Genomic DNA, 18,444 nt, shown 5'->3' with positions numbered 1-18,444 from the left:
ATCTCATGGCGTGTTTTTTATTCCATTCAGGACGACGAATGTATGTAAAAATATTGGATTGTGTAGAATGATGTCCTCAGCAAATGAATTTGATTCCAATGAAATCGATCTGTTCAATAGCTCCTTGTCTTCTTTAAGACATAGGCTCAAATGTTATTTTCTGTGGATTCTGTAGCTGCATAGTTCTTTGTGTTTGAATTAAGCACTTGGAATTTTCTTCTTTTTTCTTTTTTGTAAGATACATTTTTTAGTTCTAATTTGTGAATACTGCTGTGGATATATCCTGTTTGTATTCCTGTTTTCTCAAATAAATAAATAAATGAATAGAATGAATAAGGGGGATATTTCCCCCAGGAGGAATATTCATTATATGTAACAACCATATACAGGGTGTTTCAAGTTCGACGGCCTATTAGACGTTTCTGGAGAACGGGGCCGATTTGAAATCTGAAAATTCGAAATATGACATTGTTGATGATGCCATATTCAGCTAAAATATTCTGGAAGTTCCAGCATCTCCGGTTATACAAGAAAAAAAAATTTTCAAAAAACAACTTTTTTTTTCATTTTATGTCTCAGATATTATCAAGATTTCCATTCTCAATTACTCTTCCCTAAAATTATTGCGTTAGTCCTCATAGTTTTCAAAATATTAAGAAAAAAAGAGAGAATTTCCTCAGTCACAATTACGTGAATTATTTTTACTGTGGATATCCTATGCGTGTACTCAATTCACTCTCTCAAACTAGAATGATGGAGGAATATCGTGCATATCTTGAACTTGAGAAATATCATCACAGGGTGTTTCAAATATTGTGCCAAAAATTGTTAACAAAATTTGATCATAACTTTCGATTTTCGAATCAGAACCCTATTTTTTTGTGATTTCGTTGGATTCTAGGGTAAAAAATAAGGTTAGTGTCCAAACATGATTATGCTCTCAAATTCAATAATTCAAGAGTTATTCGAGATTTTATGAATTTATGTTATACGTAGGGTCAATTTCATTTCATCTGTTTGCAGGCAGACTAACAATAATACTCTATTACCATAGAAATTTAAATAACTAACTACATACAAACATACATCAAACGCAAAGTAAAGAATTCCCTGAGCAGGAGACAATATCATATATTATAAAATATTCAAAAGGACAACAACGTTAAACTAAACAAAATAAATCTTTCAGGTACAACTTAACCTCAATATTAAATTCTTTTGGTTCTTAAATACTTTATTTCTGGTGGTGTTTGAATAAATGTTTCTATTGCTCGGTAAATTGGGGGGTCTTGGGCTTTCCTTGTAAACCTGAGTTCACTTCTGGTGGTACCTCTATCTCGGGTGTTATGACTATGCACATCCTGTACTAGTGTGAATCTATAATTTGACTTAATATAATTGTTCGTCATGCCATGTATCAGTTTAGCTTGTTCCAATTTCTTTAGGTTATGAATGTCCAAAAGTTTAGTGTCCTTATATAATATTGATGTAGGTGTTAACATGCCATAGTTGAATAATATTTTTTTAGTTCTATTTTGGAACACTTGTAGCCTTGTTAATAATGTATTTTATGCATTTCCCCAACAATTAATGAGGTACCTCAGTCTGGAGGAGATCAAGCTGTGGTAGATCATTTGTTGTGTTGTGTACTGAACATAAATGAGCATCTCCTCAGTGAACCCACCTCAGGAGTTATCTTACGTATCATGTGTTCTATGTGTTTTTCCCAATTCAATCTTTCATCAATATACAACCCTAGATATTTGTGCTGTTTCACACGATCAAGTGAAATATCACCAAACTTGACTTGTATTTCATGAAATGGCTTGTTATTCTGCCTTACCTTACGGAGATGGCCGGTGAACCGCTTATAAGCTCTCATCCCTAAGTCATCGCGGAGTATGCGACTCATGCTCCTGGCCGATATTTTCATCTCTCGCGCCATTACTTTCTGTTTGCGGACGGGGTTCCTACGAATTCGTTCACGTACCGCTTTGATATTTTTTTTCGTTCGAACAACACGCGGTCTACCAGTTCTGACTCGATCAACTACGTCACCAGTCTCCCTATAACGTTTTAACGTGCGATACACGAACAACCGCGTTACTCCCACTCCGCGCAGCTGCTTCAAAATCTCACTCGGCTGCTTACCAGCGTTGTGTAATGTTATAACAGCAGTACGTTTCTCGAGAAGCGACGACATGACGTACGAAACGCCTTCTTCACTAACCACTGGCTGCGAATATCACGTACGATACTCCACTGAATAACCTCACAGTGTTACCAAAGTCGCGCACCTAAAACTCCCCTCTCTACGTTGACCGTAACTTGTGTATCAGAACTTATGGCTGGACTAGGTATACACATATATACAGTCTTGTCTACATTTATGCTCAGTCTGTTATACCGCAGTCAGTCAGAACAATAAAGCAGATCAGCATTGATAGTCGATTCCTGTTCCTCTAAAGATCTTCCTGAGTACACCAAGACAGTATCATCCGCAAAAGAGAAATATCTTGATCTCGAACCCATTAGATGTACAGGGTGGGCAAATAAGCGAGGTAAGCGGCTATATCTCAGGATCCACTCATCGTAGAGACTTGCGGTAAAAAATTTTACGACTAAAGTAAACAAAAGAAAACACTGGAAATTGTTTTGAAGTTCATACCTCCACCGCTAGGGGGCGTAATAGCTATCGTCGAGTAGAAAAATGCATTTTACTCGAAAAATTTTCATATTAAGTTGGAAAAAAAATATCATCACTGTAAACCTTGGAAAATTCTCTATCTGTTTGTATTGTCACTTTCGATTTTGCGACATCGAATAAGGGTGGGGGAAAGATAGAAATCTGACTGATTGAAATGTTTGTAACTTCAGTTTGGCTCAACATTTTTGAGCAAATTAGATCTTATTTGAGAGACAACATCTTGTTGATTAAGGAAAAAATATACTCATGATGAATTTGATTGAGCTGCTTCCGATAGGGAGCGCTAAGTCAGAAGTTCATTGTTTTGTTCATTTTTCTCTGAAATTTCAAATGTAATGATAGGATTTTCTTAACAGAAACAAAAATTTCATTGAATTTGCATGAAAAAACCTCAAGGTCGTAAAGCGATAATTTCAGGCGTTCTGAAGTTATGGCCGAAAGAAGATATTCTTCAACTGATGCACTGCGAAAAACCAAATTGAGTCTTCAAGTTCTAACAGAAACAGAAATCCCATCAAATTTGTATGGAAAAACCAAAAGGTCGCAAAGTGATAGCTTCAGGCGTTCTGGAGATACGGACGAAAAAAGATATTCTTCAACTGATGCACTGAAAAACTAAACTGTGTCTTCTTTCGGCCATAACTCCAGAACGCCTGAAGCTATCGCTTTGCGACCTTTTGGTTTTTTCATACAAATTTGATGGGATTTCTGTTTCTGTTAGAACTTGAAGACCCAATTTGGTTTTTCGCAGTGCATCAGTTGAAGAATATCTTCTTTCGGCCATAACTTCAGAACGCCTGAAATTATCGCTTTACGACCTTGAGGTTTTTTCATGCAAATTCAATGAAATTTTTGTTTCTGTTAAGAAAATCCTATCATTACATTTGAAATTTCATAGAAAAATGAACAAAACAATGAACTTCTGACTTAGCGCTCCCTATCGGAAGCAGCTCAATCAAATTCATCATGAGTATATTTTTTCCTTAATCAACAAGATGTTGTCTCTCAAATAAGATCTAATTTGCTCAAAATAGTTGAGCCAAACTGAAGTTACAGACATTTCAATCAGTCAGATTTATATCTTTCCCCCACCCTTATTTGATGTCGCAAAATCGAAAGTGACAATACAGATAGAGAATTTTCCAAGGTTTACAGTGATGATATTTTTTTTCCAACTTAATATGAAAATTTTTCGAGTAAAATGCATTTTTCTACTCGACGATAGCTATTACGCCCCCTAGCGGTGGAGGTATGAACTTCAAAACAATTTCCAGTGTTTTCTTTTGTTTACTTTAGTGGTAAAATTTTTTACCGCAAGTCTCTACGATTAGTGGATCCTGAGATATAGCCGCTTACCTCGCTTATTTGCCCACCCTGTACATAGAGCAAATACAGCAGTGGGCCCAATACTGAACCCTGAACCCATGTTAACTGTGCGCCTTATACTTCTTTGTTTATTGATACTGGTGTAAAGAATGCGATTTTTCAGGTATGTTTCAAGAAGTCTATAAGCTGTCCCTTGAAATCTCATCCTGTACAACTTCCTCAAAAGTATATCTACATTCACAGTATCAAACGTCTTTTGCAAGTCTATAACAACCAGTACAACAAAATTACCCTCGTTAATTTCAGCAGAGACGAATTCTAGCAGATCAACTGCAGCACTTGATGTACTACTTCCTTCCTGGAACCCATACTGATACTTGTCAAATCCAAATGTAGCATTCACATCATTTTTAATTCTGGTCTTCATGGTTTTTTCAATGATTTTTGAGAAAATACTGAGTACTGATAAAGGTCTATAATTTGTAATTAATTGTCTTGAACCATTTTTGTGCAAGGGAATTATTTTCGCGATCTTCAATTGCTCTGGAAACTGCCCAGTAGTAAGGACCTCATTGCCAAGCCTAACGATGGTGTCAACCACAACATCAAGTAAGTTGACTAAATCTGACCTCGTCACTTCATCATCACCGGCTGCGTTCGATTTAATGCATTTGATCACTTCCACTACTTCACTCCTGTCGCACAAACTCAATGATATTGACTCTGTTGACTCCTGCTCAGGGAATTCTTTATTTTGCGTTTGATGTATGTTTGTAGTTAGTTTCTCTCCAATTGTAGCATAATGTTCGTTGAATGGGTCAGCAATAAATGTCTCATCTGTAATAACAACATCATCAACCTCAACATGAGTCACACCGATGCTGTGATCCCTTGAACCCTTATTGTGGACCAATCGATTAAGCAGATTTTGTATCTTCTTCAGGTTATTCTCAGCTTTTTGGAATTCTCTATTTCCCTATTCTGTTTTCAGCTGCTTAGACAGATTAGTCACATTGTTCTTGGCTCTTTTGAATTCTTGTTCAGATCGTAACGTCTTCAGTTTTTTCCATGACTCATATAAAGTATCTGGATGTTTCACTTTAGCAATGAACTCCTTTGTTATCCATTCATTATCGTTAACTAATCTTAATTTTTTCTCTCTAGTACACAGTGTTTTAGTTCCACATAATATTTCAGCCAGATCACTGAAAGTTGTTATAGATCTATTGCTAAGTTCGAAACTCACACATCTTCTCCATTCCTCCACATCAACATACTTCCGTTTGATAGTTCTCGAGACATTTTCTGTGATTGCTTGATTGATGGTTACATAGATTAATTTATGATCTGATACACTTTGATCTATGAGTGATATGTTATAACTAAGAACCTGGTTTGTCATTACATGATCAATTATACTGCTTTTGTGAAATCTTATCCTTGTAGCACATTCTAAATCTCTCTGATTCTTTAATGTAAAGGCATTCGTTTCTATCGTATCTTATATTCGAGCACATTATTGTTGTCCTCAAGTAAATCCAAATTGATGTCTCCAATAATCATACATTTCTTCCTCTGTCTGTCGAGTACCTGCTCCAAAGCATCATAAAACTGTTCTATATTGGAAGATGGTAATCGATACACAATTATTCTGAGTTTCTGTTTGTGTAGATTTACCCCAACCATGTTACAGTCATCAATCTTGGCCATGGCAACCTCACTGTAGCTGAAATCCTGTTTTATGTAAATGGCCACAATTCCTCCTCTAGAGTCTCGACAATCATGTACTGCAGCGTACCCCGGTATATTGAAATATTGTACTTCATCAGGATAAAGCCATGTTTCAGTCGAAGTTATGATGTGTATCCCCCTTTTACTAGCCTTTAAAAGGCATTGAATTCCGTCTAGTTTATTTTTTAAACTTCGTACATCAACATAAAGTATATTCAATCCTTCCCTTTCTCTACGGCCCATAAAAACAAGAGAAAAAAACCCCAACCCATCAACGAATATTGAATTCTACTGATGTAACATCAGATTTTGCTCATCTCTAATCCACAATGGTTTGTAAGCTTGATCATCCTTAACCAAATATACTTTTTCACCAACGGTATATGCTGACTTGTGATTTCTTTGTCGCTTCAAGTCCCTAGTCTTTTTCAGTAGAATTTGGTTTTCGACTGTGAGTTCATCATTGAAATAAATCATTTTACTACCATATAAATCACAGTTCTCACAGCTTATACTTTTTACCTCCTTTCTCCTCCTAAATGAACTGATTTTATCAGATTTATTCTTAAACTTCAGCAGAATAGGAGCACCCTTTCCTTTGCCAATTCTTTTGCACTCTTTCATTAGAACAAAGTCATCAAATTCATGGCATCAAATATTTTTCTAACAATTTCCTCAGGGTTGATATTCTGTTCGCCAAACCCTGATATCACAACATTGTTTGCTCTCTCATCCTGTTCTTTCCGATACAGTTTGTTCTCCAGTACACGCACTTTGTTGGCGAGAGTTACGTTCTCCCTTTGAATAGCTTTCATTTGTTCCAATGTATTGCCCAATTCAATTTTCTGTTCTTCAAAACAATCAGAAATAAGCTGCAAGGAGTCCTTGAGTTCCTTCATCTCATCTCTGTAACTTTTCTTGAGGTCCGCTTTAAGCTTTTCTACGAGGTTTTTCAAAACATCTTCGCTGACCAATTGGCTCCGAGATTGTTCTCTCCCCTCAAATTTGTCGTTTTTGTTCGATCTTACCTCACATTTCCGTCTCCAACACTGGACTTTATCATCATCGCTCAATACCTTGGCTTGACCAGCTCAACTCATGTGAAATGCTGCCTTACATGTCATACAGTTAAGAGAATCAACCACCTTTTTTTTGCAATGTTTGCAATAATATATTCTAAAACAAGTTGCAGAATGGGCTCCTATTCCAACACGAATGCGAAATTCGAAAACGAGCGACGAAGGAGCGAGTTTAATGCGTAATTGTAAATTATTTCAAAATTCGAAATATACGATTCATATTCAAATTCCGTAATCTGTCAATTTTCGTAACACAGACATAATTCACGAATTTAATGCGTAATTGTAAATTATTTCAAAATTCGAAATATACGATTCATATTCAAATTCCGTAATCTGTCAATTTTCGTAACACTCACACCAACTGCCAAGACACAATACAAAAGTCACTAGGATATATGATCTGAATTGACTGAAATAGTGAAAATATCGTCTAATACTCGTTGCAGAAGGCAATTCCAACACTCATGCGTTCCAAAACTCGCTCCTTCGTCGCTCGTTTTCGAATTTCGCATTCGTGTTGGAATTGCCTTCTGCAACGAGTATTAGACGATATTTTCACTATTTCAGTCAATTCAGATCATATATCCTAGTGACTTTTGTATTGTGTCTTGGCAGTTGGTGTGAGTGTTACGAAAATTGACAGATTACGGAATTTGAATATGAATCGTATATTTCGAATTTTGAAATAATTTACAATTACGCATTAAATTCGTGGATTATGTCTGACGACATCGATTTAACACCACCCTAATTGAGGGAAATTGCGAATAATTTTGCAAATCATTTCCCTATATCCGAATTATATTATATTGACAATTATTGACATGTTGAAATTTGATAGGATTGGAAGTCAGTACAGACAACCACAAAACGAAAAATATAACTGAAAACGATGCTGTAATGAGTTCATTACAGCAATGTTTTTAGAACTCTAATGAACTCATTACGATACTGAAATAGAGAAACTTTAATATTTTCCTCCGAAACAACAAGCGTTTTAACCCTGTCGGCCATCTTGAATATTATATGGATATTTGTTTATATGAACTTTTCTTCAGATTTCTGAAATTCTATATTTTGAAAATCTTGGGGGGGGGGGGTGTAATTACCCCCAGTACTTCCCCTATTTCTACGCCCTTGGACTTAACCGTGCACGCTCCAGTGAACTCTGGGTATGGTCCGTATTTCACCTTGGTCACTATGGTTAATAAGTTGGTGGTTCTTATCCATATATGATATGTCAAATTCTTCAAAAACTGGCAACTACTTCCTCAAACTTCGATAAGTTATCTGTCACCAGAACAAACGTACTTTAATTCTGATTAGGTTCGGTAACCACGAATTTTCAGATTATTTTTTATGAATATTTCATTTATTAATTTATTAGCTGTTTATTAAAGCTGTTAATTATGACTTCTAACACTCAAAAACTTTATTATTTCAATTATAAAACAAATACAGAGCCATTAAGAACTATTAGTTCTTTACAAATAAGTATTGAAAAGAATAGAATTTTATGGAATCCTTCCAACATTTACATAAACTTAAAAACAACTCAAATATGAAATATTAAAAGAGATCAACCATTTATAACCTGAAAAATTATGTCAATGAAAAATGTAGTTGACCATTGAGAAGTGTCAAGCGATCCGTAAATAGGAAGCAGATTACCTGAAACATTCAAAACCACTAGTAGTACTAACAGTTCTGAAATTCTCGGCGATATACGATTACGGACCATACCCTCTAAAGAGAAATGGAAGGGACCCTCGGGTCAGGGCCGGCGTTAGGGCTGAAATGGTGAAGCCTTCAGGTTATTCTACGAGGGGCGACCTATTTGTTGGTACCTTTTTCATATTTCATTCTTAAAAACAACATAAGGTTTTTCCGCCCCGTTGCGTTTGTCAACATTAACTCTTTGCTTCAGGCACATAAATTACTCGCGGCAACCCTGCTTTTAGGATCCATTTTCAGAATCTCTTCATTCATTCATTCATTTCGGAGTCATTAGACCCTACAATCTATGTAAAATCAAAAAACAGTTTCAAGCATATAAAACTTGGGATCATCTATTCCATGCAATCTTAAAATTCAATGAAAAATTTCATAAGAAAAAACATTGTTAGAATATTACTTCATCCGAACAAATTTCGAGAGAGACAACCAACCATACACTTGAAGTTTTACTTCAACGTCGTAGGTGGCACTGCGAGTCCACACGTGGCGCGGCCATCGAGGGCCATCGAGAGAGAAAACAAGAATAGATCTTCGATGATCGAGAGCAAACGTCAGTGACATAACCTGAATGTTTTAGTCCTTCTGTCACGTCTTCTGTTCTGACATCTGAACTGGGTTGAGCCCCCTTCTGGGTTGGGCTCCCTTGCGTTCAGACAGCTGAACTGGGTTGAGCCCCCTTCTGAGTTGAACTCCCTTGCGTTCAGACAGATGAACTGGGTTGAGCCCCCTTCTGGGTTGGGCTCCCTTGCGTTCAGACAGCTGAACTGGGTCGAGCTCCCTTCTGGGTTAGGGTTCCCTTTCGTTCAGCCTTCTAGAACTTGCTTAGAGAAAAAGTGAGACTTACGAGAGTGTTTTGAGAATAAACGATTAAAACCATTATCTGTGTATTAGTGAATACTCTGTATTTCAAAACCCCAAATATCCAAAAGGTTATGGAACCAGCAAGCTTCAAACTGCGCGACGAGGTAAACAATTATTCTGAAAATCTCACACGAGAAAAATATTGAGGTAAGTTGAAATTTCAACTTAATTAACGAGGTTAGAGGAGATATTTTATTTAGTTCAGTGAATGGAAATGATTTATTTCATATTCATTGCTGAAATAGAGAATTCCTGTTATACAGTATATATTATATTTGGAAATAATGTGTTTACCTCTCTATTAGAGTTAAATCATGTTCACAACCTAGGAAGTTGATTTCAAGTGTAGAGACTTTGCAAATATGATTCTTAACGGTTATTGAACGTTGATGTTTAGAGAAATGAGATATTTGACTATACACAGGTTTTAATAGAGTTAAATCATGTTCACAACCTAGGAAGTTGATTTCAAGTGTAGAGACCTTGCAAATCTGATTCTTAACGGTTATTGAACGTTGATGTTAAGAGAAATGAGATATTTTACTATACACATGTCTTATAGATTTAGATTATGCAGATGTAGAGATTCTGCATACTCAGTGTATCAAATTGACTTAGATGTTCGTGAATTCAGAGATTTCACATTCATCATTTGAGAAAATTATATTATGTGAATTTAGAGTTTTTCAGAGTCATAATTTGAGAGATGTACATACATCATTCGAGAGGTATCGATGAGAAAATTTCAGAGACTTTGCTAACATACTTTCTGTTTTAGATTGGATAATTTCAGAGAATTTACATACCACACCTAGAGAATTGGAGCATGTAGATTTGAAGATTCTACATACATTGCTTGGAGCATGTAAAATTGGATGTTTCATATTCCATAAACATAATCCAGAGATTGAGATATTTTGAGAGTATATATATTGATGAAAAATTTGGGGAATTATTTATTTCACTAAACTACAAAAACTGCAGTATGGTAAGATTAGTGATAATCAATATTTCAGGGCTTCTTTCATACAATGCTTGCTGTGCTGTGTTGTTTGTTTGTAAGCTAGGGTTATTATAGGATTCAAGTATTCATCCCGTATATGCACAATGGCCATACCTAACTCAATAGGTTTTCATTGCAGTGCGTGATACCGCTTTCGTAGTAAGGTGTGCATGTATGAGGTGGTGGTACTTGGAAACTAAATAGACCTGTTTCGGATTGTATCAGATTGCTGTGCGTCTGAGGCAATTCAGAAGCACGAAACAAAATTTTATATCTTATACCTGGTAGTAAATGTACTAAGAGAGCATATAATGCACAAAAATCTTGAAATACATAATATAAATATTTTGTTTCATAAATCCTGAAATAGATGGCAGCCAAAGGAAATCAAGGAAAACCGTTGGTGGATTATCATAGCGATTCCACCATTTCAGTAAGTGCAGAAGATATAGGTTTCATGCATTACGAGGAAAGAGAGAATTGTCAAAACCAATGTAAGTTTTTCAGGCAATTAATAATTGCCCATTTCCTTGATTTTAGCTGACTAGAGAAGTATCAACGAGTGATACCTAAAAGACTAGATGAGAGATGCTAGAGAAATTTTAGAGTCATTACACAAAACCCCTTTTGAGAAATTAGAGATCTGAGAGAGGAGAAATTGTAGACAAATAGAGAGAGTACAATAGAGAGAGAGAGAGAGAGAGAGAGAGAGAGTAGAGAAGAGAATATTAGTTTTAGAGTATGAGAAAACCCAGGTATATAAAAATTTATCCATGTTACAGAGGTAATTAGAGTTATGAGAATATTTTTGAGGTTAAATTTTAGAGATTTTGGAGTACGAGAAAACCCAGCTATATTTAAAATTTATTTATGTCACAGAGGTAATTAGAGATATGAGAATATTTTTGAGGTTAAATTTTAGAATTTGAGAAAATCCACGTATTCAAAAATTAATTCATTTTACAGAGGTGATTAGAGTTACGAGAATAATTTTTGGGGTTAAATTCTAGAGCATTAGAAAACCCAGGTATTTAAAATTAATCCATGTTACAGAACAGAATTCAAATTTGAGATCTGGATCGACAGTCTATGATCAGAGCTTTTTGACAAATGATTTGTTGGACGTCATAGAGCCAAGTACGAGTAACCAAACTTTTTCAGAGGCCAACAAATCCAAGAGAAGTAATTAAGTATGAGGCATTATCATAAACAGAATTGAGGAGAACTATTGAAAGAAAATCTTGAATATCCGAGACCCTGTTGAAGTAAGTAGAGGTTTGAGGTTCTCCAGGAAGTGCAAGTCAAATGCGACACACACTTCAGGTAAGAGCATGTGAGGTGTGATTGAGCTAACTGCTCAAAAGATAAGATCTGCACTTTATCAGGCTGTATTACCAGTCATATCCAAGTTACGAGATGCAGATCTGACCAGGAGACAGACCCTAAACCAAGAAGGTAATTTAGACGAGATCAAGAACTTCATGAGAGAGAGAGATAGAGAGAGACCAGAGAGATTGGAGGTTGAGAAGAGGTCTGAAATTGAAGAGGAGATTCCAAAAGTTCAACGGGTACATAAATTAAAATGCTTCCATTGTAACAAAGAAAGACATTGGTCAACTGATTGAAATTTGAGGCAACAGAGTAAGTAAGTGATTCTGCTTCGGTTGTGGGACAATCAAGTAAGAGGATTGCATTAACAATGGTGGCACGAACTAAACGTTAAATTTAAAGGATCGAGTAGAGGTAGGTTGAACAAGCCAAGTTTCAACACTAAGAGACGAAGCCATGTAAACCAGAGGAGAATGAGAGAGAGTAAGAGATTCAACAAAGAGGGTCGCTCCAAGGCAAAAAGGGTTGGAAGTAGAGAGCATAGAAAAACTAAAACAGGTAAACTTGATGCAATCATTAACTTCTTTGCAGATTCTGGAGCAACAGACCATATCGTAAATGGTTGTCTGATTTTGAGAAACTTTGAGAGATGTCAAAATATGAGTATAGAGAGCGAATAAAACAAGATAGCAGTCATTGTAATCGATGAGGACAATTCCAAATCCTAAGAGTTTACAATAAGGTTAATAACGAGATTGTGTTAGAGAGTCAAGCAACGATAAGCGAAGAAGATGAGATGAGCTTGCAATCGCAGACACAGTCCAATAACGAGTTATTAGGTTCGGAGGGAGAACCGGAATCTGCGATTGGGAGGGAGAAAGAGTATGATCTCATCTTTTCACCTAAAGAGAAAGTTCACAAGTTTCAACTCAACTGACAAAACAGATGAAACACAATCTGAGCAACAAGAAAATATTGGGATTGCAGTCATATCAATAGAGAGGTAATTTAGATCGATAACTTGGAATCAATCCAAAACTTAGAACGTGAAGTATGTATCATATCGACAATGGAGAAATTACACTTTAAAGAGACAGAATGAGAGCTGAGAAACAACGAATTGACACACACTGACACGATGGGACTTATTAAACCACCATCTCATCCAGGTCAGTAAAGATTAATTAATGTCTACATAGAAGACTATCGGAGACTTGCTAAAGCATAGTCATTAAAACAGAAGATGAGTTGGCTGAAGCATTAAAGAAATTCTTAATATCAACAAGAAACTTGTTGGAGAAAAATGAGAAGGTATATTATATCAGGTCAGATCAAGGTACAGATTTACCGAAAGGAAATTCCCAGAAGTACTGAGTAGAGAAAATATAGAGAACGAGAGAGCGGAGAGGATTGACTCAACGATCCAAAAGAAGGTTGTACATACATGTTTGATTCCAGACTACCTAAGAGTATGTGGGAGATTGATGTTGATGCATTCATAGATGTGTACAACAGAACACACAAGTCTATCAGATATCAAACACCATTGACAAAGTTTGCACCAAATGCAAAATGCCACTTTGATCAAATTGAGAGATGTGGATGTATTGGATGTATTTGTAAGTATTATTATGTATTGTGATGTTCGCATACATTAAGATTCCAAAACCCAGCTTGAAATTTGGAGAATGTGCCCTGAAAGATGTCCCAGTGGGTTATACCGTGGATACTTGACGTAGCATTCAAGCTCAGAAAAAGTCCCTTGAATCTCAACATGTGAGATTTAACAAGAAACTTGCCTACAAAGATGTTTATAGAAATAAACAACTTGATGCCACTAGAGAAAAATTAGAGACCCAGGAAAATATAATTGACTGGGATTGGATGAAAAACTCGAAAGAGCCAAAATAAGGGAACTGTCGATAAAAAGGCCAGTAGCCTGCTACACTTAGAGAAAACTGTAGAGGACGTAAGCTATGCAAGGTTTTTAATTATTCAGAGAATAGTATTTCAGAAAGTGGGCTGAACGACCTCGGTCGATTGCCTTTGGATAACTAGTTATCAATAAAGATCAACTATTAATATTATTATTTTAGGTAAATATGAGAAAACCGATAGAGAAGAAGATATGAGGCTTATTTCTTCATTAAATAGAGAACCAAAAATTTCGAGGAAGCTATAAAAGAAGAAATTGATTCCATGATACAAAATAAGGTTTGAATACTAGTAGATAAAGAGTATCTTCAAATATCTGTAAAACGGGCAAATATTATAGACCCGAAATGGTATTTGAGAGAAAATTAGAGGCAAATGGTCTTATACGATACAAAGTAAGATTAGTCATACTAGGCTTTAAGGTCAAAAATATCTATGACATTAGACTTCCAGTAATTAGAGCTACATTTGCAATAACCAATAAGTATAATTTACATGCTTGTCAATCAGAAGTAAAAACCTGCCTTTTTAAATGGCACTATAGAGGAGATCTATATGGAGATTCTTGAAGGAGTAGACATTGACAATGAGATCAAATGATCTTATGTATATAAACTCCGGAAAGCCCTATATGGACTGAAGATAAGTCCAAAGAGATGAAATAAGAGATTCACTGAAGAGATCCAGAAACTTGGTTCAGAGAATGATATACATGGACCTTGTTTATATATACTTGGAGGAGAAATGATATAAATATAAAGAGAAACCGAGAAATGAGGTATATAAATAAATCAATCAAATTATACCATGAATATGTTAGATAGATTGAATATGAATGACTGCAATGCTCTAAATACTCCTATGGTAACCAGACAGGTAGAAAACAGGATTAAGAGAAATCAATTGGAGAATCCACAAGATGACTCAGATAAACTAGAAATGAAAAGAGTTCCGTATAGAGATGAGAAGAGTTCCTTATAGAGAAGCGATTGGTAGCTTAATGTATCCATCAAATGGTAGACACTACGTTTACTGTTGACTGTTTAACGAGAAAACAAATGAAGCCGATTGAAGCTGATTGGAAAGGTGTAAAGAGAATATTCAGGTATTTGAAAGGTACTGTGAATTTAAGTCTTAAATTCACCGCTCAAACTTAATACTTAAAAGCATTTACCGATGCAACATTTAGAGACCATACCGACTTTTCATCAACTGAAAGGTATGTTATTAGATTGTTTGGATATGTAATAGCTTGGAGAAGCCATAAACAAACATATGTCACATTGTCCACTTGTCAAGCCGAATATCTAGCTATGAGTGATGCCTGTCAAGAATTAATATCTCTTGATAAGGCACTTAGATTTGTAGTAGGAAAACTGATGTTTCCTATAACAGTCTGGTGTGATAACAAATCCGCTGGAGACTGCACCAAGAAAGATGGTAGTCACAAACTAAAAGTATTTGATGATCATTTAGAGGTAATAAATGACGACCTACTACATAGAGAGAAATCTGGACTTAGAAGACATATGGTTAAGACACATGGTGATTTCAAACAATGTGTTGAGTATAAGAGAACCACAGTGAGGTGGACCCCAACGAAAGAGGATGTGTCAGAGATACCATCAGACGATCATAAGAGATTAACTCAAAAACTAATGATTTAATAATCTTGGAATACTAACTCATTGAATTTTTGTTTTCAGAGTATTTCTAGAGACTAGAGTATAAACTAATTGAGTTCTGTTTATAGATTAGACTTAGAGTGGAGAATGCTGCTTGTAGTTCGATGAAGGGAGGGAGTGTTAGAATATTACTTCATCCGAACAAATTTCGAGAGAGACAACCAACCATACACTTGAAGTTTTACTTCAACGTCGTAGGTGGCGCTGCGAGTCTACACGTGGCGCGGCCATCGAGGGCCATCGAGAGAGAAAACAAGAATAGATCTTCGATGATCGAGAGCAAACGTCAGTGACATAACCTGAATGTTTTAGTCCTTCTGTCACGTCTTCTGTTCTGACATCTGAACTGGGTTGAGCCCCCTTCTGGGTTGGGCTCCCTTGCGTTCAGACAGCTGAACTGGGTTGAGCCCCCTTCTGAGTTGAACTCCCTTGCGTTCAGACAGCTGAACTGGGTTGAGCCCCCTTCTGGGTTGGGCTCCCTTGCGTTCAGACAGCTGAACTGGGTCGAGCTCCCTTCTGGGTTAGGGTTCCCTTTCGTTCAGCCTTCTAGAACTTGCTTAGAGAAAAAGTGAGACTTACGAGAGTGTTTTGAGAATAAACGATTAAAACCATTATCTGTGTATTAGTGAATACTCTGTATTTCAAAACCCCAAATATCCAAAAAACATATGTCGGGTTATTTACTCTTTTTTGGTACATCTTGTGTGTTTCCAAACAATACTATATCGACAAAAAAAATAAAAGAGCGTCACGCCAATGGTGGAACTATCCCTGTATATAAAGTATATTATTGTACAATTACTGGCCGCAAATTCTGAAATATTTTTCTAGAGCTCAATTGTACTAAAAAAATCTCAATAAAAATATCGTTTTGACATGCACCTATCGAAAAAATTTGACATCGAAAATAATTCCAACCTCCACAACTCTGGCGTATTATCTGTTGATATTTCCTTCTCTAAAAAACCGTGAATTTCAGCAAAAAATTACAAGAGACCTTATTTGTTAAGAATAGATCAGTCTAACCATAATTAATTTTCTTATTGTAAAATATGAATGACGAAAAAGTTTGAGGGGTGGCTTTTTCTACCCCTTGGAATTATAAAAGAACATCAGCAACAATTTTTTTGAATGCCTTCTCACCCTCTTAACATATCGGCTAAATTTTATTTTTGTGAATATTTTGGTTTTCAAGAAAAAATTAAAAACTACTTTTCGGGCTCCGTAGGGGGCTGCAACTAAGCGAAAGGGGCTCAAAATAAAAACTTTGAATGAAAGACTCCCCCCTATTTTTTGACAAGGAATCACCCCCGATTTTTTTTATTTTATATTTCGATAAAACCTTTGAACATGCCGACGCCCGACAGAAATATTTATGATTAAATTACGGCACGCTTGAACATAGCCATATTTATATTATTTCTTATATTTTTTATATATTATTATTATATATTTGATCTGTAATTATTTTAGGCTAAGTACGCAAATTTCAGGGAATGCTAGCAATATTTTAAATATTCCCAGATTCCTCGGCATCGCTCGTTGCGAGGCGTATATATTCGAGTTGTGATCTTTTGAATTTTTTCGCTCTAATATATATATATACATATATTTTTTAATTTTTGGGCGCCCCTGAAAATCTTGCGCCTGTGGCAAGTGCCACCTTTGTCTCGCCCTAGATAATGCTCTGCTGACAGAGGACATTCAAAGTGGTTCTATTGATACCTGTAGTTGAGTGGAGGGAAACCCCGAATTTGTTGGAGAATTGCCAAAATAGAAAGAAGTAAGAAATGAATACAAGGAATACTTCAACGATCTTGTAAAAGTTCATTGGCAAGAGTCAATAATAAGTTCATAAAATTACATTAGTTGCTATTCATTGTTATCAATATAGATTGTAACAATAATATTTAAGAATATAACTTACCTGAATACTGTTCTGGTTATCTATTAGAGAATCCATTCCTTCTGATGGTTCTTCCTGATCCTTTACGAACAGAAGCCTGTTGTAATACCACAATTTTGGCTCATGCTTTTCATTTTCTCCTAAGCGTTTAGAAGCCTCAACTTTCTTATACTCTTTTCTAAAGCAATTTCGGATTGTTTTGATTTTTTTCTTCACCCAATTTGCATCTACGTTTTGATCATCTAATTTTCCTTTGGAGTAATCGACTAGTGCCTTGTATGCTTTCTTTTTTGAAATCTTGTTTGAATAATTTTCACTTTTCATTTTCCATAGACAGGTGTTCTGTCTATATATTTCGATAAAACCTATCAAAAAGTCTTTCTGCATTTTGCACAGGAGTTCAGTATGCTATGAACTTCCAGCATCGACTGCTTGCACCTGCTAAATTGCTGGCTGCCGGCTTGAACTCGACAGTCGGCCGCCCGAATGTCATGTCTCGAGACGCCCGAGCGTGAGATGCCAAAGTAGCAGTGGCGTACCCAAGGTTGGGGATATGTTTTTTATTCGAATTTTCGCAAGGCGTTCGACAAGATATGTCATGGTACTTTGTTGATTAAGTTGGCCCGGTTCGGCGTCTGTGGCAGTATTTTACGTTTGTTACCGTCTTACATTTCGAGAACATCGAAATTTGTTATGGTGAATGGATATTGATCCGAAATATCCACTTTTATTCTTGATTTATGTCAATGACATCTCGGATTGGTTTCATCATTCTAAATTTTTATTGTTTGCTGATGATCTGAAGCTTTTTAGGAGGATTGAGAGTCTTTAGGATTGCATATTGGTTCAGAGAGATATGGATAGGCTTCAGGAATATTGTAGAATCAATTCCCTTTTGCTAAATTTTCAGAAATTTTTCTTTATCACTCAAACTAGAAACGTAAATAAATTTGCTATTCAAAAACGAAAGGGCAGACGATTATTGCGGTGCCGAAGTGGTGGCAGATATTTTCCAAATTAAAAAAAAAAATTTTACGTGCTCTCGATTACCTGGAAAATAGTGCATTCGATAAAAAAAATTAGGAGACCATTTTTTTTTCAGTAAAACCCTGTTTATTTCAGAATTGAAATAATTTCCCGTA

General features: G+C 35.9%; 2 protein-coding genes across 2 annotated transcripts in view; both read right to left on the bottom strand.

Annotated features, from left to right (window-relative positions):
• LOC123672444 overlaps positions 1-2,562 on the bottom strand; it is a 44,997-nt gene extending 42,435 nt beyond the window's left edge. The window contains exon 1 of the mRNA XM_045606533.1: positions 1,844-2,562. Coding sequence (XP_045462489.1) covers positions 1,844-2,203 — 360 coding nt within the window. The 5' untranslated portion in view covers positions 2,204-2,562. The remainder of the gene's footprint in view (positions 1-1,843) is intronic.
• LOC123672443 overlaps positions 1-17,935 on the bottom strand; it is a 42,912-nt gene extending 24,977 nt beyond the window's left edge. Inside the window, exon 1 of the mRNA XM_045606531.1 lies at positions 17,324-17,935. Within this exon, the coding sequence (XP_045462487.1) occupies positions 17,324-17,689 (366 nt within the window). The 5' untranslated portion in view covers positions 17,690-17,935. The remainder of the gene's footprint in view (positions 1-17,323) is intronic.
• Between the last annotated feature and the right edge of the window lie 509 nt (positions 17,936-18,444).

Source organism: Harmonia axyridis, chromosome 2, assembly GCF_914767665.1.
Source record: "Harmonia axyridis chromosome 2, icHarAxyr1.1, whole genome shotgun sequence".
Classification (NCBI taxonomy): domain Eukaryota; kingdom Metazoa; phylum Arthropoda; class Insecta; order Coleoptera; family Coccinellidae; genus Harmonia; species Harmonia axyridis.
This window is presented reverse-complemented; position numbering and strand designations above follow the sequence as displayed.